The sequence below is a fragment of the Mastigoproctus giganteus genome, chromosome 7 (assembly GCF_048544385.1).
Source record: "Mastigoproctus giganteus isolate SK-2022 chromosome 7, ASM4854438v1, whole genome shotgun sequence".
In the NCBI taxonomy this organism is placed as follows: domain Eukaryota; kingdom Metazoa; phylum Arthropoda; class Arachnida; order Uropygi; family Thelyphonidae; genus Mastigoproctus; species Mastigoproctus giganteus.
This window is the reverse complement of record NC_143581.1, coordinates 152,110,873-152,134,280: the sequence shown is the minus strand read 5'-3', so window position 1 is coordinate 152,134,280 and position 23,408 is coordinate 152,110,873. Positions and strand designations below refer to the sequence as shown.

Sequence of the window (23,408 nt, the reverse complement as noted above, 5' to 3'; positions counted from 1 at the left end):
ATTTTTTTTTTTTTTTTATATGTACCTAGCTGATTAAATCTTAGTTTCAATAAAAGATACTAGCTTATATTCAAAAAAATATAAAGGCAAAAAATAAAGTGTTCTGAAATCAGAACAACAAATACAACACAGAAAATCCAGTCAAAATTGGAAAATCAAAAAAAAGAGACCAAGTTTCACAACAATATCAAATGACCCTAAAATTGTCAATATGCTTGAATATTTGGCTCCTGATGCTAGTCAATACATAGCCCTTACACAAAAGGTGTACAGTGAATTATTGTCCATGCACTAAACTAGCCATTCATTTAAAAAAAAAAAAAACACCTTAAGCTTGCTATCTCTATCACAAAAAAGCATTTAGTACAAACATCCCATTTATACTGTAATAGTATTGCCTTGGATACTGTTCTTTGGAAATTCCAAATCAGTCTGAACAATGGCCTCAACTACAAACCCATGGAACTAACTGTTCTCTTCCTCATTTATCTCTTTTAAGTTTGTTACTGCAGCAGATCATATCAAGATGTTTTGAGCACAGAAATGTTTCAAAAGGAAGCAGGTAGCTAAAGCCAGGGTAGTTAACTATACAAGAACACCAAGTACTGTATGAATTGTTTATACAGTAATGTCAGAAGTGTAGTCAATAAAATGAGTGAATTCAAACTGCTGGTTAGGACAAGTAACTGTTATAATAGGGCTTATGGAAAGAGTGCCACCCATATAAGTTTCAGTACAATATGTACTATGTATTTAGGAAGGATAGGGCAGACAAGAGGGGTGGTGGGTCATGCTTCTTATCAAAAGTAGCCTGAGCATGATGAAAGCTTCCCCGGATTCAGAATACCATAGAATCTGTATGGCGTGAAATAGCTGGAAGCGAAGGTATAACGAGAGCAGGAGTAATCTACAGGCTAGGTGATTGTAAAAGATTATGATGAGAGCCTCTACATGCAAATGTAATGGGCAAGTAAGCATGACTGTCTTATTATGGGCAATTTTAATTTGCCTCTAACTGATTGGAGCAAATCAGAAGGAAACTTGACATGGGGGACAATTTTTAAATCAACTACATAATTGTTATTCATGTCAGGAAAAGTACTAGGGAAAAGAATATTCCAGGCCTGATCATCACCCATGAACCAGATGATTTATCAAGCAGTAATCTGTAGATATAGAAAGGTCATAATCCTCCCATACAAGAGTGTTGTGAAACTACACGAGGAAAGACTTCAATTATGTGAATTAGAGATCTTGGCAACCAGCCATCCTAGATGGAACCAGATTGAGGTCTAAGACTCTGAGAGGAGCTATTAAAATAAATGAAGGTGAAATTTTTACTGTTATAAAAAATTCCAAAACAATGGGCCCCAATTCAAATTACAGGAAGAGTTGACTATATTAAAGGAATTTCTTTTATCTAGAAAAAGTTATGGTTTTGGAGATTACCTGGAACAAGTTACCTCTGTGGACAGTTGAGGTTCACAGCTTGGAGAAATTAATGTCAACTAGATTGTTATCCATGAAAGGAGGTAAGTTACTGTTTCATCTATTTTTTTTAGAATAGATATTTTTCTTCATTATTTTTGATTTATTTATATATTTTTGACTAGTGCAGAAAAAGCCCATGTTTCTTTGCACTATATAGCTAATACTAATCTGAACACCCTGTATATATAATGGGCTGTATGGGAATATGAATGTGAGCATATTAAAACTAAAGCAGTTCATCAGAATAAGGACTATGCCAGTAACAAAAATATTGTAAAGCTGTTTGTTCAAATATATACATAGCTTTCAAAACAAAACACAACACAACACAAAATTGGGGAGGGTTGGAGAAAAGCAAGTTACAATATACTGTACTTACCAACAATAAGTACTTCATCTTTTTCAAAAAATTTATTGGCTTCCTGCATACTAGCTAGTTCTTTAGAGCTAGGACCAACCTGAGCTTTCATATACTTAATAATTCCATCTAAAAAAAAAAAAAAAATTTCTTACCCCAAATGAATAATTAATCAAAATTAGTTTGATAGCATTCATTTAACTGTGCCAGAGAAATTGGATGATAATTTCTTATCCAAAAAACTTGCACTGAAAGCATTTACACCTTGTCTTCAATTTCTTAAGTTAGTCAATCTGAAATACATATATTACAATAAATCTTTGTTACCTGGTATGCATAAGAATTAAAGCATTAGAGTTATCTAAAATTTTGTTATCTGAAAACTCCTACCAACCTAGGAAAAACCAATGGATTAACAGTAGAAACAAAATTTAGCTATGTAAGCCTGTGACCAACAAAATATCAATACAGGACAAGCAAAAATTAACATTATACAAGGTGTATATGGTGTTAGTTCCAATTTCCATTATATCCAGTTCCACCTACAATCTGCCAAGCCCCATGTTTTCTGGCAGATTCTCAATTATCATCTGCCTCAACCACTAGTCATCTCAGTTGCCTTAACTATTTGTTCTTCAATTCCTTTCCCTTCAAGGGTGCTTCCTTGTGCATGTCTGCCCTGCTATTCCTTTTCAAAGACTTTCTAATTTAAAATTCCCTTTTTGCAGCATTTGACTTAAAATAACCTATTCTGTCAAACTCATCTGTTGATATATTGTTCTATCAACTCCACTAATCACTCAACTTCCTTTCTTTGAAATTCTACTTTCTATAGTCTAACTATCCTAACAGGGAGGCAATTTTTTCAGTAATTTTAATGCTCAACTTCAGATGGCTTCCATTCTCTAGTCTCAACTGAATTGACTTCAATTTTATAGTTAGATTGACTCAACTGGTCAAGATGCCAAAAGGTAGTACAATTAATGATGTTGCAAAATTGTTCATTTACCTTACCAGAAATACCAGACAATCCTTATTGCACATCCAACACTTGATCTTTTTCTCACTAACAACCCTTCTAAGCACATGGTCAATGTTAGTGGTCCCCTAGGCACTTCAGATAAAAACTTGGCAATTGCCTCTTCTCCAACACTCTCAAGCCTTGTTTGGCACTACAGGAGTAGCAAATGGAATGATCTACAAGGTTTCTATTCTTTTCCTTTGTTAGATTACTGTTTTATATCTCCTGATCCTAGTGTTCGCTCAGATTACATCAGTGAAATTATTCTTCAAAGGAAGAAATTCTTTATTCTACTCTAAAATCTTGTCCCTTATATAAATTTTGATTTTCTACTAAATATGCCATGACTGTTCAAGATAAGAATGTTGCAAATCACAATTTACGTGTATCCAAATCTCCAGCTTTTCCACCTGCACAAAAGCTTACAACAATTTTAACCTTTTGCAGTCTGATGTAACACAATGAAATTCTACTCAATGTCTGTCAGTGTTTCTGATTATGGAGTTTGTTTGCCCACTGTACTGGCTCAATTATTGTACTGCCAGGCAATTTATTCACACATGTTTATATTCAATTGTTAACTATAGCTTTTTTCAGTTCTCCTCCAGTCTGATTTTACAGTCACTGTCAGGTCACAATGGCTGTAACAACTGACTGTAATATCTTGTTCTTGAAATTGTCATATCTGGCCAATTCCTAAAAAAAAAGCATAAATCATCTCATTCAGTTATCACCATATTGCATATTTCCAAATTAATGCAAAATTCAGCAACTGCCAAATCTTGAAACCAACCATCAATATGGAGTGTCAAGTACTGATCAAATGGTAGTATATAAGTTTGTTTCTCATCCTCTGACAAAAAACAAGATGGAAAAGGTTGGAAAAACTCTAGCAATTGCTCTTAACATTTATAAGGACTTTTGATATTGTTTGGCATAAAAAAGGTATTTTAAATAAGCATCTGCTTTATGGAATACTAACTTTTTTTTTTTTTGCAATTGGCATCCAGTTTACTCTCCAAATTCTTGCTGCATGTGTGTGGCAGTACAATAGTCTTCAACTACTCCATTAATGCCGTGCTCCTCAAAGTTCAGTTCTTTTCCTCGCTCTTTTTTTCTTGTATATTAATGACCTTCTCCAGTGACTGAAAATCCTATCCATAGTTTTGCTGATTATAGCACAATATTTCACCTTTCAGCTAGAGAAACTTTGCCCAGTACACAGCATCAACTTCTTGAATATCCACTACCATTAATTTGAATGCTGATCTCCAGCTAATTTTGCAAAAGAGCAACAAATACTTAGTTAATTTCAACCCTTTTAAATCTTCAAGAGAAGTGTTTCCATGTACAATGGGTTTCCTTGTCCTACAAGTTATTTTTTAGTAGGAATTTTTTCCTGCCATTCAAGGTGTCTTGGCCTGTTAAACCTCTGGCTGTCATGCACTCCTGCACTCCACCATCCATGTCCTCCTAGGTCTTCCTCTTCTTCCAGGAGGTATCCATTCCAGGATAGACCTTGGATATCTGGTTTCTTGCATTTGTTTTACATGTCCATACCATGTTAAATGCTTTTCTTTGATAGTGTCAATATTCTTTTTCACTTCCATTTTCTTGTCTTCATTCTGTTTTCTGTCTCTTCTAGAAGTTCTTTCTGAGCATCTCCAAAAATCCATTTCTGTGGAGAGCAATTTGTTTTCCCCTCACCTATTCAACATCCAGGTGTTAAGTATTGATCAAATGGTAGTATAAGTTTGTTACTCATCCTTGGACAAAAAAATAAGATGGGAAAGGTTGGAAAAACTCAAGCAATTGCTCTTAACATTTATAAGGCTTTTTATCAAAAAAGTGATTTGCTATTCTTTTCTTCCTTTAGTAAGAATTTCTCTCCATACAATAGAAGACTGTACAATTCTTTGAAATATAAATTTGTTTTATTTAGAGTATTTCTGCTCCACAGAACAGAATTTAACATGCCAATAATGCCATCCTCTTATTGATCTCTGTTTGGGATGATCCATCACGTTATAAAGGTTCATCACAAATATTTCAATTTATTGACTTGTTTGAGTTTAAAACCTTCAATATTTAGTTGTCCTGATTCCAAAGACATTTCAGTCTTGCTAAAGTTGATTTTTAGACACCATCACTTATATTCCTCAAACAATTGACAACATGCATAGTCTGCATCTTTTAAGTCTTGTGCTATCACCACTCAACCGTCTGCAAAATGTAAATACAGATGTTCTTATTGATTGGCAATCCCATTTTTTGACCAGAATCTTAAGCAGATGTCGATATAAATTTCGAGTGTTGGTGACATGCAACAGCCTTGTAATAAGCCTTTTGAAGTGTGGAATTCAGCTGATCCCACTTTAATTCTGCATTTATTATTCCTGTAAATTGTCTTAATAATGTTAATCAATTGTCCACCAATATTTGCCTCTTTCACTGCTTCCCATAAGGGTTTTCTTGGAACACTCATGTGCCTTTTCAGGGTCAATGAAAATCAAAGATCTCTTTTCCTTTTGATTGGCAGTTTTCAAGGATCTGTCACACCCTTGAGATATTGTCTATACATGACCTCCCAGCTGAAAAACTACCTTGTTCTTCTGACATCTCTGTTTGGGCTTCTAAATGGTTCCCAATCCTTTTTCCAAGAATCTTTAACAGCAGGTTCAGGATGCATATTCCTCTGTAATTTGAACAGCTTTTCCGATTGCCCTCCTTATAAATCTATGTAATATCCTGTTGCCATTTCTTTCGGTATTTCTTCTCTCATTATACCATTTCACAGCTTGTATCAAAACAGCCACCTCCTCTTCCATATTTCAGGAGTTCCATATAAACTCCAGGTCCAGGTGATTTGCCATTCCTCCCTTCAGCAAGAGTTTACTTCCCTAACAAACTTTTAAGCCTGAATCTTCCACGCCGAAATCCTCCACTGTCTTGAACTCTTCCTGGTCTTCTTTTAAAAGACTTTCATAGTACTTCAACCAGTCTTTCAAAAAGGTATTAATTGCAAACCAGCGTTGTTTATTCTGGTTTCACAAGTCTTTAAGGACCTTCCACAATTACGCTGATCACTTGAAGCCCAATTTGCTGTTAATAGTTGCACATTTCTTTTCTCATTCTTTGCTTCTACTACCAACCAATTGGCTATTTTCTTCTTTTCAACATAAATGTTCCTATATGTATCGTTCCTTTCACCCAGCCATTTCTGATATGCAAGTTTTTTCCACTCTACAACAGCTCTTACTTTATCTGTGATCCAGGTCTTTTTTGGTCCTCTGCTTTTCATTTTGCCTAGGATTATTTTTTTACAATATTTTTTAAATATTCATAATTTCAGTATTACCTTTTATCTATATTATTTGTAGAATCCAATCTCCAGGTGAAGTTGTTTCTAATGCTATCATCCTGAAGTAGTTCAACATTAAATTTATCCACTTGAAGCATTTCACCTTTCCTTCATTGTTGGGTGTCCACTCTTTTCTTAATCCAGTTCTACCTCAGTGTTGCTTTAACAAGAAAATTGTCAGATCCACATTTGGCTCCTCAATAAACTGACATCATTCAACACTTATGTCCCTTAATGTAATCTAATTTATCTTGTCTCCTGCAACCAAGTACATTTATGGATATCCTTGTGTTGGAAAAATGTGTTGTTTATTCCAAGTCAAACTGTTCACAAAGAGTTTTTTTTCTTCTCTCTCTCTCTCTCTCTCTCCCCCTCTCTCCAACTTTACTATTTTGTTCAGTTCCTACTCTTGCATTGAAATCCCCCATTAAAAAATCTTCGTTCTTAGGGATTTTTTCTATTAGTTCTCTCAGATCCTCCCAAAATTCATCCTTCAAGGTATCAGCAGTGCCATTAGTCGAGGCATATATTCCCAAAATACACATTTTCCTCCCATACATTGTCAATTCCAATGAGATCATTCTTTCATTAAAAAATTGCCAGGTTTTGATGTTAGGTCTCAATTTCTTTTTAACTATTGAAACTCCTGCTCTTGCTCTCTTATCAACTCCACTCCAAAAATGGTACTGTTCTCCCATTATTTCCTCTCCACATCCCTTTTTCTTTGTCACCGATAACATAAATTAAACCAACTGAGATTTAACCCTTTTAAATCTCAGTTTAAATCTCAATTACAAAATAGTCTAGCACTTCTAAGCAGCTCTTCAATGACACCAATTTCTAAACAAGAACATCTCTATTAGGGATTACCCTGACTTTAATCTCTTGCAGTAAGCACAGAAAAGTAATGCTAGTTCTGAGCATTACTTTACTTTTCTTCTAAAGAACTACTTATTCTGTATAAATCTCAAATCTGTCCTACCACAGTATATTGTTCGTACATTGGGATGATGCATCCAAAATCTTCCAGCTTCAACTCCAAAAGACAGCAGTCAGATTAATTAATGATCCAGATCCTCCAAAGTCTCTCTGCACTCTTGCATTGATATTGTTTCTGCTGTATGCCTTTATTTACTATAGATATTTCCACAGGCACTCTTTTTGAATTAGAATTTTTAATTCTTCAACTCTCCTCCAAACCAGTTCAAATATTTGCTTCAATCAGTTAACATCCATTCACTGTTAAATTCCAAACTCAGAACAGTTTTCATCTTCCTCATTCATCCCTTTATTTCTGGAGCAACCTTCCTTCATATGTATTTCCTGAAAATCAAATCCAATTTAAATCTAATATCAAGTATCTTGTGCTTCTCAGCCTTATCCTTGCACAGTTAAGTACTATAAGTTCTAATAGTTTGTTTCGGGTTTTCATAAAAAATAATTAAACTAATCATTGTACAGCACTATATAATAATTAAGACTTTTTTTATATATAAAGCATACACCACCAAGCACCATGTAATCATTTTACATTAATTTTTGTAATCATTTTAGTTTTGCAAAATTGCCTTCATGTGTATACAGAAAAATAACTTTATTATTATACCGAAGACATCTTTTTAAAATGCAAATGTACACTATATAATATTCTGTATACTCTATACAAATGTACAGAGTTCATTATGTACAGAAATGTTCTATATTAAAAAAGAATTGACCATAACATTTTTATATGAAATATGAAGGAAACTACAGTAATTGGAGAGCTTCTAGAAGCTAAATATTCTGGTTACTAAAGCTTTCTGGTATTTGAGTGCTGGATGAAAAAGCATTTACTTTATATATATATATATATATATATATATATATATATATATATATATATATATATAAACCCCATTTAATATAATATTACAGTAGAGGCCCAATTATCCACAGTAATGTGGACTGATGGAAATCAAACTCTGATAACACAGGTTTGGTAAATTAACTAAACTGGAAAAATCTGAAGACAGTGTATATCAATATGATATACACTATTTTCAGATTAGACTTACTTAATGAACATGACTAAATTATACAATAAAAACACTTAATTTTATTTAAAACTGTTGTATTACAAAATCTGCAAAAGTAAGAAAAAAAAAGTACTTATAAAAATTACAAAGCCATAGACAAAAAAATGTAAACTTAGTCATTATCACACCTTAATATCATAAATTCCTTAATGGGTTTCTGTTTCATAGAAGCTCATTGCTTTTTAGCTGCTATTGGCAGATGTGGTATCCTACTGCTGTACAATATAAAGCATTTAGCCCTTCCATGTTTTTTTTTTTTTTTGTTTCTGTGCAAGTCATCTTCACCTTTGTTTGTCAAAAACGTTTGACCATGTCAGTCATTTCCAGCTGTTCGTCAGAATTCATCCACTCTTTAATATCCTCTAGTAGGAGTCTCAGAAACAGGAAGGTTATTGGTGTTTTCCCACCTCTTTGATCTTCATTTGCCATCTTGTTCTCTTTGGCTTCATTTTGGGAGCATAAATTTTTTTTATAGGATTTAATAAGAGTAGATGTTTTAACATCATTCTATGCTTCTGCCAAACAGAAAATAATGTTCTTTTATGTTTATTTATTTTTTTTTAAGATTCTCAACAACAGTGGTCCTTGTTCTGAGATATTGCCTATAGTAGCATTTCAAAAGCTCCAAGCCAACTTTATCTAGAGGTTGAAGAAAGGATGTTACATTGTTTTTGCCACAGAACTCCCATATCACCAAAAACTAGTTCACTCTCATCTGGATGGGATGGATCATTATCTAAAATTAAAAGTACTTTATGGAGAAGTTTCTTTTCGTTCAAATATTTTTTAGTGCTAGGGACAAATTCTTCATGAAGCCATGTTTTAAACCAGCATTTCCCAAACTTTCTGAGCCCATGCCTCCCTTGACCTGTAAAATTTTCCCGGCACCTCCTTGAAGCAAAATATCCATAATTATGCAATTTCTAGTTCTTCAGCAAAACTAGAGTTTCTCCTCTGTGTGTGGTTTTTTACATTTCGTGATTCTGTAAGAAACTTGGTACGACGCTAGCAATGCATTTGATGGAACAGAAACTATTTTTTTGAAGGTTTGCTTTTGTTTATTAAGCTTATGTATATATGTTATGAAAATTACATTTCTGTTAAACTTTTTACCTCCTTTTGCACTAGTTTGCACCTCCCCAGAGAGGCACACCTTCCAGTTTGGAAATTGCTGTTTTAAACCAACTTTAAGTCATCCATGCACTTTTTGATTTGCATAGTTAACAGGCAAATATTTTACATTTTTTTAAGCTGGGGTTATGTGACTTTCCAATGAGAGTTAGTTTAAACTTATGCACATCAAGCACACCAATTAATGGTGCATTTTATAAATTCCCTATAAATGGGGCACTTATGTCCAAGTAGTACACTTGTCAATCTTCTGCTGTTTGTTTTTAATGAAATTCTTGCACAGTAGAAACTCTTCACAGTGGTATCTACTAACATAGATACCACCTACCCCTGACCCAGCTGTCTTAACAAAAAAGCTGTATCCCCATACCTAAAATAGTCTGAGGTAGTACTTAATACAAAAGACTGAAATATTAATATTTTTGCTGAAACCAATGTCAACAAAAACCATCCTTTTCACACACCCACATCCCTTGACTGAGTCAGACTTAAGGTTATTTTTGACACCAAGCTGAGGCTGCTTATAAATGATATAGAGGAAGCTTCTACTGCAATACAGAGTGCAATGCAATTGGATGGAGGATTCCTAAGCACTCTTCCATGCAGAGTAATATACAGATGTTCCATAATCTAGCTTTGATCTGACTATTGCTTTGTACAGATTCAATAGCATGTACCCATCAGCTTTTTCCACACACTGCAGAAAGACAGTTAAGGATCCTTAGCAGTGTCACACAGTTAATGTGCAACTCTATCAAGTGTTCTTTCAGGCAAGTTTATCCCCCCCCCAGCATGAGATCAAGGAACCTTTCACACTATTCTATAGCTTAGTTTAGATGAAGGATCTGAATTACAGTTTTGAAATTCAGAACCCAATTAAAATGTGGCTCACATGCTAAATATACTAGTACACTGCAGTTTCCTTTCAGCTATCTGATTGTTTCATACCAAGATCATCAGCAAATGAAGTGCAAGCAAGAAGTTACTGGATCAGTTCAATAACTAAGAATAAGCTAACTTTAGACTTCCTTTTCAGAGTTAATACACCAATGGAAATATTACCGAGATTACAATCAACAACTGCAATTCTGCCTGAATCTTGATCATGTTTAAGCTTGAAAGGTTTTCCTGGTCAAATTCTATACAAAGCCATATGTGGGCTGGTAAATTGTCAAGTTACAGCAATCAGTCTTGACTACACCAGTGCTATGGACAGTCTTTCCTCCAAAATGTATAAGAATCCCCCCAACTCAAACAGTGACTATTTATCTGACTGTCAAATTCTTCAACAATTAACTCACTAGCTAAAGGAAAACCACCTACAATCTTAACAAAGTCATGTTGTGTGTCCTTTGTAATGCCAATTGAATCTAAATGTATCTGGACTGCACTCTTAAGCATTGCCTCCAAGATTTTCCCTAACATTGAAGTCAGACTAACCAGTCTGTAATTACCAACTTCACTCTTAGAAGTTGCCAATACATATTGGCAATTCTCCAATTCAAAGGAACTGCCAGAGTCCAATGGCAACCTCATAATTAACCTCAATGGTTGAATATTGCCATAAATCCAGAAGCGTTACTTGCTTTCAGGCTCAAATGTTTTTTCTAATAAACAGAGCTCTAATTTTGAAATGTCCAATTTCATACATTTTTTTATGTGAACCCCAAACATGAGGTATTAGAACCTATAGTACTTAGTACTGTGCTTGGGTTAAAAAAGCATGGGTTGCCAGAAACTTTGCTCAAGAGACTAAACATGGGTTTCACCACTACAAGCCTCCAATAAGCAAAGTGGTGGTATTTCACCAGTTGATGAAAGTCATCTACCACCTACAACTGTCTCACTCACATGACTTCTCAGTATGAGTCTTTCAGTGACAAATGATGAAAAAGTACCATTCAATTCATCAGCTAGGTTAAGTTTTTTTTTTTTTTTAAATCCAAAATTACAGTATTAGTAAGGGCCATATTGTGTAAGGAAGCCTATGGCTTATGCTGCATCACCAAAAAAAATAATAACTGAAATAAAATAAGAAAATTAAAAAATAAATAAAAAGTTAATCAGAGAAAAGGAAATAGACAACCTGTGTTTTCCTCCCTTAAGTAACAAACTATCCAGCTGACCTTCAAATTTCCCCCAACTGTCAGCCTCTACCACCCGTATAGGTAACTCATTCCAGTAATTTATAACATGCTGCAATCCGGTCTAAAATCCCCCCCACAGTAACTTGAATTTATGGCCCCCAGTTCTAGAATCATTTATAACCATGAAAATTTTGTCCTCATTCATTTTACTCAAGCCTCTCAGAGCCTTAAACACGTTAGGTCTTCAGAGGTGCCTAGTTTCAACTGCAACCCACATATTCAAAATCTTTGTTAAGATCCTTCATGTAGTGTGACTGATGACGTTTGAGATTACAATAAACATCATGGCAAGATCCAATTTTCCTTACATTTCAAGGGTACAGCTCGAAAACTTTGTTCGCAAGCCAGCTGCTAGTTAGTACACTGGACTGAACCTATTGGTAACTCTTTAGAAGGCTTCTGGATTAGTTAGTGTATAATCTTGCTACCTCTACTCTGCCAGATAGCGACTGGAGGGAGTCCAAGTAGTGTGTATGCAGGGGGCATTGTCAAGGATCTAGGTATATTCTTACCATGTATATGCCATATCCAAAAATTTCATTACTTCTTACTATTGAATACACCATGAATTGTCAAACTAATAGAGTAAGCTTATCTGCGAAAAGATCTAAACCTTCCAAACACTTCCTAGTTCATTTCACAAATATACGTGGTCTCAATTCTAATCTCAACGATGTCCATTTCCACTAGCAGTGTGCCAAACCACATGTACTTTTCTGACAGAATCTCAGTCATTGGTTGATTCAATTACTGCTCATCTCAGTTGCCCAAACTATTCGCTGTATTATTCCTTTTGCCTCAAAGGTGGTACTTGTGCATATGTCCGTTCCGATATTCATTGTCAGGCTTGGTAATTTGGAATCTCTTTTCGATCTTCTCTGGCTTAAAACCACTCTACCTCATTGTGTCAAATTAATCTGTTGTCTCTACCATTCTCCCAACTCTGTTAATCACTTGGAGCTCTGACTCCCTCTTTGGAACTTGACTTTCTCCAGTCCAACTTTTCTAACAGTGATGTAACCTTCCTTGGTGATTTTAATGTTCACAACTACAGCTGGCTTCTGTTTTCTAGTCACACTGATTCAGCTGGTTGAGATGCTGAGATTTTTGCAATTACTAATGACCATGCACAGATTCTTCATTTACCTGCAATATATCGGACAATCCTAACCATACAGCCAACATGCTTGATCTTTTTCTCACAAACAACCCTTCTAAGTACACTGTCAAAGTGAGTTGTCCTTTAGGCACCTCAGATCCTAACTTGTTGATTGACTCTTCTCCAACCTCATTGTTTGGCATTACAAGAATGCAAAATGGGATGAACTGCAAGATTTTTCTTCTTTCCCTTGGTTGGATTACTGGTTCAAAACTTCTGATGTCAAAGTTTGCTCAGATCATGTCAGTGAAATTATTCTTGTAGGAATGGAATCCTTTATCCCACACACCCCTTTAAAATCTCTTCCTTTATTTAAACCTTGATTTTCCAATAAATATGCTAAGGCTGTTAAAGAGAAGAACGTTGTATATCATAACTGGCTTGTTTCCAATTCTTCAATTCATTTTCTGCTTACACCAAAGCTTGTAACCAATGTAAAGCAGTTATTAATCAGCCAAAACTAGGATTTTGAACAGGCTAAGAGTAGAAAACTTGCTTCTTGCCCTAATGGTAGCTGAGCATTCTGGTCTTTTGCCAAAGTTATTAGCCGCAACTTTTGCCCATCTCTGCTTTCACCTCTGTCAAAACTAGATGGTTCTGTTGTCACTTCAGCCAAGGATAAAGCTAACATCCCATTTTTCTTCCAACTCATGTATTAATGATCTTGGTAAAACAACTCCACCACACTCCATTCAATGCCTCCTGTGGTCTTCCGTCAAGAGGATGTCAAAGATTTTGAAGAATCATGATGCTAAGAAAGCTCCAGGTCCTGATGGTATTTCTCCACTTGTTCTGAAAACCTGTGCTCCTGTTACTCCTGTTCTTTGCCACCTTTTTTCACTTTATTTCAAAAGGCATTTTTCCTTCTGTTTGGAAATTTGCTCATATCCAGCCAGTTCCTAAAAAGGGTGACAAATCCCTCCCATCCAATTATTGTTCCATTGCAATTACTTGCACTCTTTCATCAGCATCGATCCACTGGTGATATTCTTGCTTATGTTACCCATTTATGGACAAATTCAATGGAAAAGTTTGGTGAAACCCAAGCAGTTGGTCTTGACATCTCAAAGGCTTTCAATAGTGTTTGGCATAAAGGTCTACTAAACAAGCTTCCATCTTATGTTTTGCCAACTGTTTTTTGTAATTGGTTATAGTTTTCTCTCTGATTGCTCACTGAGGGTGATGGCTCTGTCTTCTAACTTATCCATTAATGCTGGTGTCACACAAGGTTCAGTTCTTTCCCCACTCTTCTTCCACTTCTCGGAAATCCTATCCATTGTTTTGCCGATGATAGCACATCGTATTCCACTTTCCATTTTGAGAAACCTTGACCTGCTCAATCAGCTTCAACTTCTCGAATATTTGCTACCAATTCCTTAAATGCCAATCTCCAGTGGGGCAAAGACAACTTAGTTGATTTCAATTCTTCTAAAATTCAGGTCTTGTCTTATCTCACAAGAAGGATTCTTCTGCTCCTATGCTTATCTTTGGTGATACTTCAATTTCTAGGCAAAATGATGCATCTCTTTTGGGGATTATCCTGACTTCTAATGTCTCTTGGCACAAGCATATTACAAATATTGCTTCCTCTGCATCTAAAAAACTTGGTTTTTTCTTTTGCTCTTGGTGTTACTTTTCTTCCAAACAGCTGTTCACTCTGTACAAATTGCAAATCCACCTTACCATGGAATACTGTTCCTACATCTAGGGCAGTGCTCCCAAAACCTCTCAGGCTTCTAGATTCCATTCAGAAGAGGACAGTTAGGTTAATTAATGACTCCAATCTAACAGTCTCTCCACTCTGTCTCATAGATGTACTGTTTCTGCTGTATGCCTTTTCTATAGATACTTACATGGGCACTGTTTTTCTGAATTGGCTTTATAATTCCTGCTCTCTCTTTCAAGACCATCCAAACACCAACCGCCATCATCCATTTCCTGTCCAACTTCAAACTCACAGAACCAACTTATCTTCCTCATTTATTTATTCAACTGCTGTTTTCTGGTACAACCTTCCTTCATATGTATTTCCTGAAAATTAGAGTCTACAGAAGTTCAACTCTAATGTCAATATATACCTTCTTTAGTCTTCTCAACCTCCAACCCAAGCACGGTACTTAGGTTCTAGTACCTCTCTTGTTTGGGGTTTTCATTAAAAAAAAAAAAACACCTTTTGCCAAACTCACCAAGCAAGTTACCAGTCTTTGACCCTTTCAAGAAGCTCAATGTCTTTCTTTAGGTGTGGTCTCCACATTTGAACACAGTATTCCAAGCATTCCACTAATGCTGGTGTTCCAGCATTAGTGGAAAATGTTAGACAGAAACATCTACCATCACTAGCAGTCAGAGAACACTGTATACCCAAGTATAAAAAAAAAAAAAGCAAACCATAAGATGGAAGCTTATTTAGAAAACCCTTATGCCAAACATGATCAAAAGCCTTTGAAATGTCAAGAGCTTTTCCATTCCATTCAATGTTTCCAAAGCTGGGTAAAATAAACCACAATATCACTAATGGATTACCCTGACAGATTCCATACTGGCAACTGCTGATCAGATGGGAGGTTTCTAGATAGTTTAAGAGTTGGCAGTTAATTTCTCCAATACCTTAGAAAGAGTAGAAATGAGTGCAATGGGATGATAGGGATTTGTTGCCCTTTAGGAACTGGCTGGATGTGACCAAATTTCCAATCAGAAAGGAACCTTTGGAATAAGAAAGTGAAAAAAGGTAACACAGAACAGAAGTTCAGCAGCACAGGTTTTGATAACAAGTGGAGCAATACCATCAGAAGTTTTCTTAGCACCAAGATTGATCAAAATCCTTCTGACATCCTTTTGATGGAAGACCACAGGAGGTACTGAATGCATACTGGGAATGGTAGGAAGTGGTTTACCAAGGTAATCAAATACAGGAGCTGGAAGAAAAAAAATAGGATGTTACCAGGCCAGCTTTATCTTTGGCTGACATGGAAATAGAACCATCTGGTTTTGGCACAGTGGTGGGAACAGAGATAGGCAAAAGTTGCAGCCAATAGCTTTGGCAAGAGACTAAAATGCTTAACTACCATTTGGACAAGAAGCAAGCATTCTACTCTTAGCCTGTTCAGAGTCCAGTTTGGACTAATTAGTAACTACTTTACAATTGTTGTGAGCTTTGGTTGTGGCCAGCAGTTCCCAACCTTTTGACTCATAAACCTCTTTCAACATATTTTTATCACGAACCACTAAGCCGATATTCTGAAATCTTATAATAGTTCTGAATTTTTATTATAAAATATTTCCAATACAAGGTTTTCATAAGCGATAGTGCATAACAATATAAAATTAAGCACCAGTACATAAAAAGGTCCAAGAAGTGGGGGAGGGGGATTGTACGAAAACATTTAATACAATATACTATAAGATAGTAAACTAATTATAAGGATTGTTGGAGATGTGATTTCCTTTGTTGGCAATTCTTCACTTTTAATTTTATTTTATCATTAGTTAATTTTTTATAACCCTCTTACCACAATCCACCTAACTGTTTGTACAAGCCTGATTTACTGTCTTGATTTCAGAGTGATATATATCTCATATAGAAATCAAGATTAGATATTTTGAAATTTCCACTGAAAAAATAAACTGGCTTTTCTGCATAATTTGTGTTTTGTTTCTAAATAAAGAAAAAAGTGGGAAGGCTTCAAACTACTATCGGCAAGCACTTCTCTGCAAATGACATGTTGCAGGCAGGGATAGTCCTCATCTCTAAGAAATGAACCAAATTTAATGTTTTTACTATTTGTTTTCATGCCAACATTTTGAACATCTTTATGTAGTATTTGGGAATTTTAACATGAATGGATTTTATAGGCTTTTTGAAGGTCATCTAGGGACAAAATTTAAGGGAAGATTTATTTTCATGCTTCTCATTAACTTATACTGAATATTGTTCTTTATGCTTCCAGTCTTCAACCAATGGTCCATAATAATCTTTAGTTTAAGAATACTATGAATTTATGTTAAACAATTGGATAGCATTGTATTTGAATGTATAACATTCAAATCCAACACTATATGGCACAGCACAGAGTCTAGCAATATTTACCAGTCTGTCATGTGACTGAATGATGCAATACATATTGGCATGTTTGCACCCAATCCCTCCCCACCCACTAACATCCTGTCACATGCTCAGCATATAAGGTCTCATGACCCAAACCACAACTAAATATAAATTTTTAACCGAACAGCATAAATTAATATTAAACTTTTGTAATTGACAAATATATACACTCATGTAAATCAAAGACTATTATAGAATTTTTAGTGCGAATCCCCTGGAACACTCGCAAACCACAGGTTGGGAACCGCTGGTGTGGGCAGATAAACTGGAGATTTGGATACAAGCCAATTTCAATATGCAACACTATCTTGAACATCCTTAGCATATTTATTGTAAAACAATGTTTAGAAAAAGGAAGAGATTTTAAAGTGGAGAGTGGATGAAAAAATTTTCATCCACTACAAGAATGAGTTCACTGGTGCAATCTGAGTAAATGTTGACATCAGAAGATTTGAAACAGTAATCACCCAAGGAAAACAAGAGAAATCTCAGTTCATCCCATTTTGCATTCTCATAATGCCAAACAAGATGCAGTTGAGAATGGCCATGAGAGAAAACCTCCACTGAAGAAGTGACCATCACCAAGTAGTGATCTCAGGTGCCTAAAGGACCACCCACCCCAAGCATGTACTTGAATGGTTGTTTGAGAAAAAAAATAAAGTGTGTTGGCTGCATGGTTAGGATTGTCCACTATTGTGGTAGATAAATGAACAATGTGCGAGGTCATTAGTAAAAGCAAAAGTCTCAGAATCTTGACCATCTCGGTCCGTGTGACAGATACGTATCTATGAATCAGCCTTTTCGTATTTGAAAAAAATAAATAAAAAAATAAGCAATTTCTGCATATTTCTTATATGCAGAAATATTATTAATCATGCCATCCACTTTTATTTTTTCCTTGTAATTCCAAATCCAGATTACTTAATTTACTGGTAAAAATCTGACAAAAAAGCCAGATCACACAACACCATATCAACAAATTTCAATGTCATTCAGCAAATTTCAAAATTTCTGTAGAAACGTTCTCCAACTCAGTCACCTCACACCTGCGTGTAATATCAGATCTGGTTCTTTTTCATAGAGTTGCATTTTGAAAAGTCCTTTGAAGAGATTGTCCTCTGATGGTCAACATATAATTCCACTTCGTGCATGAGCAAAACTGCAAACACATCCTTACCTAACTTGCAGTAATTATTCAGCATGCTTCCATATTTATCCAACAAACTGTCAGGTAATGTTCATTAATATTGTTATACAATGTAATCAGTGAAATTACTGATTTACTAATCAGTAAAATCAATAAGTGAAAAAAAAAAAAAAAAACTACACTTAACCTAAATGAACTATAAAACTAGAAGTGACTCCAGAGCCACTTTAGCTCTAGCAAACATGGATTATTTATTTTTCAAGCTCAGAAGGAACCGAAATGGCTTAGTGTAGAAAAAAAAAGTATTCAATTATTACATCTATCCTTACCAGATTCTCTTGGTCCACTGTATTCAGATGAAAAATCACCCTGACGGAATATTTTTAGGGTTGGGTAGCCACTAACTCCATATTTACTACATGTTTCTTTACCAGCATCTGATGTACAGTCAACCTGATATATATATAAAAAAAAAAAGAAAAAAAAAAAGTATATTCATGTAAAGTACACTGCTGTTTATTTCAAAACAAATTGCTACACACCTTACATCTAAAATATAATAAGTACTGTTAACATAAAAACAAACAAAAAAAAAAAAAACTACAACATGCACCTCATGCTACACATCTAGCAATACAAATTTGATGACTATACAGCAAAAGCAATCGAATATCTAGCATGCTTTTGGTGGCTACCCAAATACTGTTACACTCCACATGCTAGTAATGTGACAAGTAGCAGAATTCATTAAACACATCAAAAACAAAAAATAGCTAGTATGGCAGATATACAACCAGAAGCAAAAATCTGACAATTAGATAAGACCTACAGACTTGGTTAACCAAGTGTTTTGCTGGTACACTTGGTCGTCGACTTACGACCTATGCGACTTACGACCGGCCGCACTTACGACCACCAAAAAAATATATAATAAATAATGAATAAATTATTAATAAATCAGGAAATCACTACTGAGGACACCCATAACCCAGGTGAGGAGGCACATCGATAACGGGAGGCCTGAGGACAGCACCAGGCACATACACTCAGTCGCGCTCTCTCTCACACATACACCCAGTCGCTATTAAGCATCTGTTGCGTGTAGTGTATTAATTAAAATTCCACTGAAATACGCATAATGTTTAGTAAAAGGAAAATGTCTTCATCTACATATACGTCAGCTAAGTCAAGGAAAACTATTGATTCAGAGTGTAAAACGAAAATTATCCAGCAGTATGAAAGCGGAAAGAAAGTGAATACGATAGCACGTGACTTTAAATTATCACATTCCATGGCATCGACGATACTGCACCTATTATGTCTACAATTTTAACCAAACAACGACAGGAACCCATCCATGAAATGGAGAAATTGTTGTTTATGTGGATGGAAGATTTAATACAAAAAAAAAAAAAAAAAAAAAAATACACCCATGAGCCTTCACACAGTGAAAGCAAAGGCTAGAAGTTTGTTTTTCAGAGTTTAAAATCACGCGCCGGAGACGATTACGCTGAAGATTTTCAGGCTAGTACTGGGTGGTTTAAGCGTTTTAAAAAAAAGATTTGCTTTGCATAATGTCTCTATAAATAAACATCTCCTACCTCAACCCAAGAACATGACCCTGACGATGCACAACCCAGCACAAGCAAAGATTAAAAATTGATTTTGTAAATTTCATTTGTATTAATTTTTACATTAATTTTAGTGTTTATAGTACATTATGCACAGTATTATTTTTCACATTATGTACAATATAATTATAGATTGTAGTTTTTTTTTATAAACAGTACGAATAATAAACCAATTAAAATGTAGAGAACGTTTGAATTTAAGCTCATAGAGAGATACCTTAGTTTCTACACCTAGTACAGTATCGCTAAGTAAAAGATAAAAACATTGCTGTATTTAAAATTAAAAATAAAAGATGATAAAAATTTAAAAGATTATAAAAATAATTTATAAAGATGATAAAAAGATTAGAAAGGTTAAAAAATACTGTTAATAAATATATGGCCAACATACGACCAGTCAGTCAGAACAGAAGTCGGTCGTAAGTCGACGACCAACTGTATATGGAAGATAACTTCCATATCTCTTATTGGATGATAAAAAAAAGTTCACTACTGAATAAAAATTTCAGAATACTCTTACAACACTCAGAAAGCCCAGGTCATACATAACAACAAGAAGTTGCCAACCTCCATTTATGGATGCAAGGCCTTGACAACCTTATAAAACCTGTAATTTATAGGAAACTAAATTTTCTGACATGTCACATTTTGCTAATTTTAAATTTACACACTGAGACTGTTGTGTTGTGTAGTCTTTAGAAAACAGCAACAACACTTGCAATTTACTTTCAAATGGAACTCCACAAGTGGAAGTGTAAAGAAGCCAAAAGCAACCAAGCAAGTATGGCATAAGAAATGTAGGTATGCATCAATAACATTTTGTGGGGCATACTAGTTCTTATGTTGTGTATACTTAGACTAACCTCCATGTCATGCAGACCAAAAAAAGAAAAACCTTCAATAACCATTGAGCAATTCTACTCCCTCTGCCTGGGAACTATAGTTCTGATTGAAAAGGCCTTTAAGAATTCCTAAAGTTACCAATGGGAGCTGGACTCCAGACCTTTGAAAAGTGGCAGAACCACTATACTGTCAGAGGACAAATTTGTATCAATTCCTACAAATTGTTTATTGCAAAAGCTGGTAACACCTAGGAGAACAGAAACTACAGGAAGTACTAAAGCTAAATTTTACATTAAAAATGCTATAAATAGTGTTCTCTCACTTTAATCCAGAAATAGTTTGTTGGATGTGCCATATTTTATTCAAATTTGTATTATATATAAATAGTATTTTGGTATGAAAATAAAGTGGGAATTAGTAAATTCCATTATTTTTCTCTGTTAAAATTCCATACATACCTTTTATTTTTTTATCTTATGCAATGGTAACAGCAGTAATCAGAATGCAAAACCTACATTTGCAGTTTGTTTCTTGCCATTTATCAGGAAACTTGTCAAACTATTGTATTTCAATTAAATAAGCAAGTCACTTTGTATTTACAGTTCTGATAAATTTTTTGCATAGCCACTGAATTCCTATTTTCAGTTTGCAAAACTCAAAAGAAATTGGCATAAATAAGCTAACAAACTGGATAGTAAATTGTGAATTAAATGAACAACAACAGGTTCTTCACATTGACAGAACATCAAGAACAAACCAATAAAATGTCAATTGGTGTACCTGGTTTATGGGTATCATCTGTACAGCTAACATACAAGATAAAGCTGAGACAGAAGGAAATGAAGTGAGATTATGGCAGGTAAATCTGGAACTTGCTTCAACATAACACGCACATTCTCTACACAGCTAGAGAAATTGACCAGCTGTTGTTATAAGGCACTGCATCTAGCAAGTTTCATACAGATTAATTTCCAGCTAGAAGCTTAACCACACAGATCTGAAATGGTTGTTTTTTAAATTAAATATTTCAGTAATCAAGAATCCATAAGAATATCAGCTACTATGACCCCCCCAATTTCTCATAATTTAGTGGCTATGTTCAGTAGGCACTGAAGTAGAAATCTTCATGCAAATGACTCCCTGAACAAATCTTATTCCAGTAATGTTCTTCATGCATAAGATTGGTGTTCTTATTGTCTTTTTTTCTTGGATCATGGGTTTACATGCCAATTTTATATAGTCAAGACAACTGAAAGAATTGCACATTTGTCAAGTTAACAATGATTTGGATATACAGCCCAACATGTAAGCGCTGCATTCCACAGAACTCTACATAAGTCAGAATTTCCCTAAAGGATTATGCAGCACTTGCAACTATGCACACTGAATTTGTTTGAAGCAAAAAAAGAAAGGTTCAACAAATATGTAAATAGAATTATTATTTATTCAATATTTTATCTCAATGTGCAGGAAAAAATTAAACGTGTAATTACAAAAATTTGACTTTAACACAGTGGAAACCAACCAGTATGATGCTTGAACCTAATAAACCACCCATCGCTTGTCATGAACTTGGCTTTGGGTTTGCCGTATTTATCCTTAATATCTTCATAAATACTTCTTGCTTTCACTTGAATTGCCATTAGCCTTAGACACTTACTCCTGAATCTGATTTTTCATCCATATTATTAATAACTTTTCCACCTTTGATATTGCACCCGAGTGATGTTTTGCGATCACTGTTGATCTTAAATGCATTGATCCTTTAACATTCTTTTATACGCACACTGTCCTTTAAAATAGTATTCACTGTTGAAGTAGAAAGACCTAAATTCCCCATGCAATAGACGACAAACTTTGTCCTGCTTCTTAATCATTTTTATCTTCATTTCATTTCGTAGCATTGCCACCACTTACACTTTCCATTGGTTGCTTTCCCTTCATGATTGTAATAAGTAAATAGGAATGAAGAGAAGATACGGAAAATGTTTTTTACATGATTGAAGATTTCAGTGAAGGGGAAACACATTTCACCATAATGTGAAACCCACACAACTGCAGTTATCGATATTATCAAAAATGTAATAAGATAAGAGTTTATTACCCATTTATAATAGATTTTGCTAACAGAAAAAGCCCTAAAACTGGAAAGTGCAAAATTGTTTTTACAGTTTTATGGTAGTGACCTCCAGAAATGCACTGTAGAAAAATATATCAAAAAGGTGTTAAAAAATTGATTCTTATAACAGAGCATATAATAATGATTAAAGCGTAGTGCATTCTCCATAACCCTCCTCTCAGTCAATAGTAGCATTTGTAAATGTGTTGGCCAAGTGTTTTGTTTTTGCATCCTTTAGCTAAAAGTGATGTGTGTTCTCATTTGAGAAGTTTATATAAAGCTAATACAATTTCTATTATAAAAATAGACTTAGACTTAAATAGCTTAGTTATATAGCGAAAATTTAAATTTCTGAGGTCTTGGAACAAATTATCAAAAAATAAAATTATGTATATAAAAATAAATAGGAACAATTTATAAATAAATATCTTATGCAATATAGTTAATATACATGTGTTCTTATATTTATATAGAAATCAGATTTATATTTTCTGACACCACCTTAATATTGTATTAAATAGCATGTACCTAGTTTACTTAAACTATAATCAAAAAATTATATACAAGTATTACAAAAATAAAATGAAATAGAAGAAAATATAGATGGAGAAGTTATTAACCACAAAATGCCAGGCCTAGATGAAGAAAACAAGAATGTTAAGAACTTAAAAAAAAAACAAGTAGAATTATAGCTAAATTAACAGCCAATCATATGTACAAAAGCTGAAAAGGAAATGACCGATGAGAGAGGATGGTAATAAAGACAAATAAAAATTGGTATATAGATCAGGTATTTCATGGGGGGGGGCCTACACTG

General features: G+C 34.5%; 1 protein-coding gene across 2 annotated transcripts in view; it reads right to left on the bottom strand.

The window, feature by feature from the left end:
- ERp60 (disulfide-isomerase A3) overlaps positions 1-23,408 on the bottom strand; it is a 133,455-nt gene that overhangs the window by 86,318 nt on the left and 23,729 nt on the right. For both annotated transcript variants that reach the window (XM_090377946.1, XM_090377945.1), the window contains 2 exons: positions 18,328-18,451; positions 1,871-1,978 (listed from right to left, as the gene is read on the bottom strand). In XM_090377946.1, coding sequence (XP_090234072.1) covers positions 1,871-1,978; positions 18,328-18,451 — 232 coding nt within the window. The remainder of the gene's footprint in view (positions 1-1,870; positions 1,979-18,327; positions 18,452-23,408) is intronic.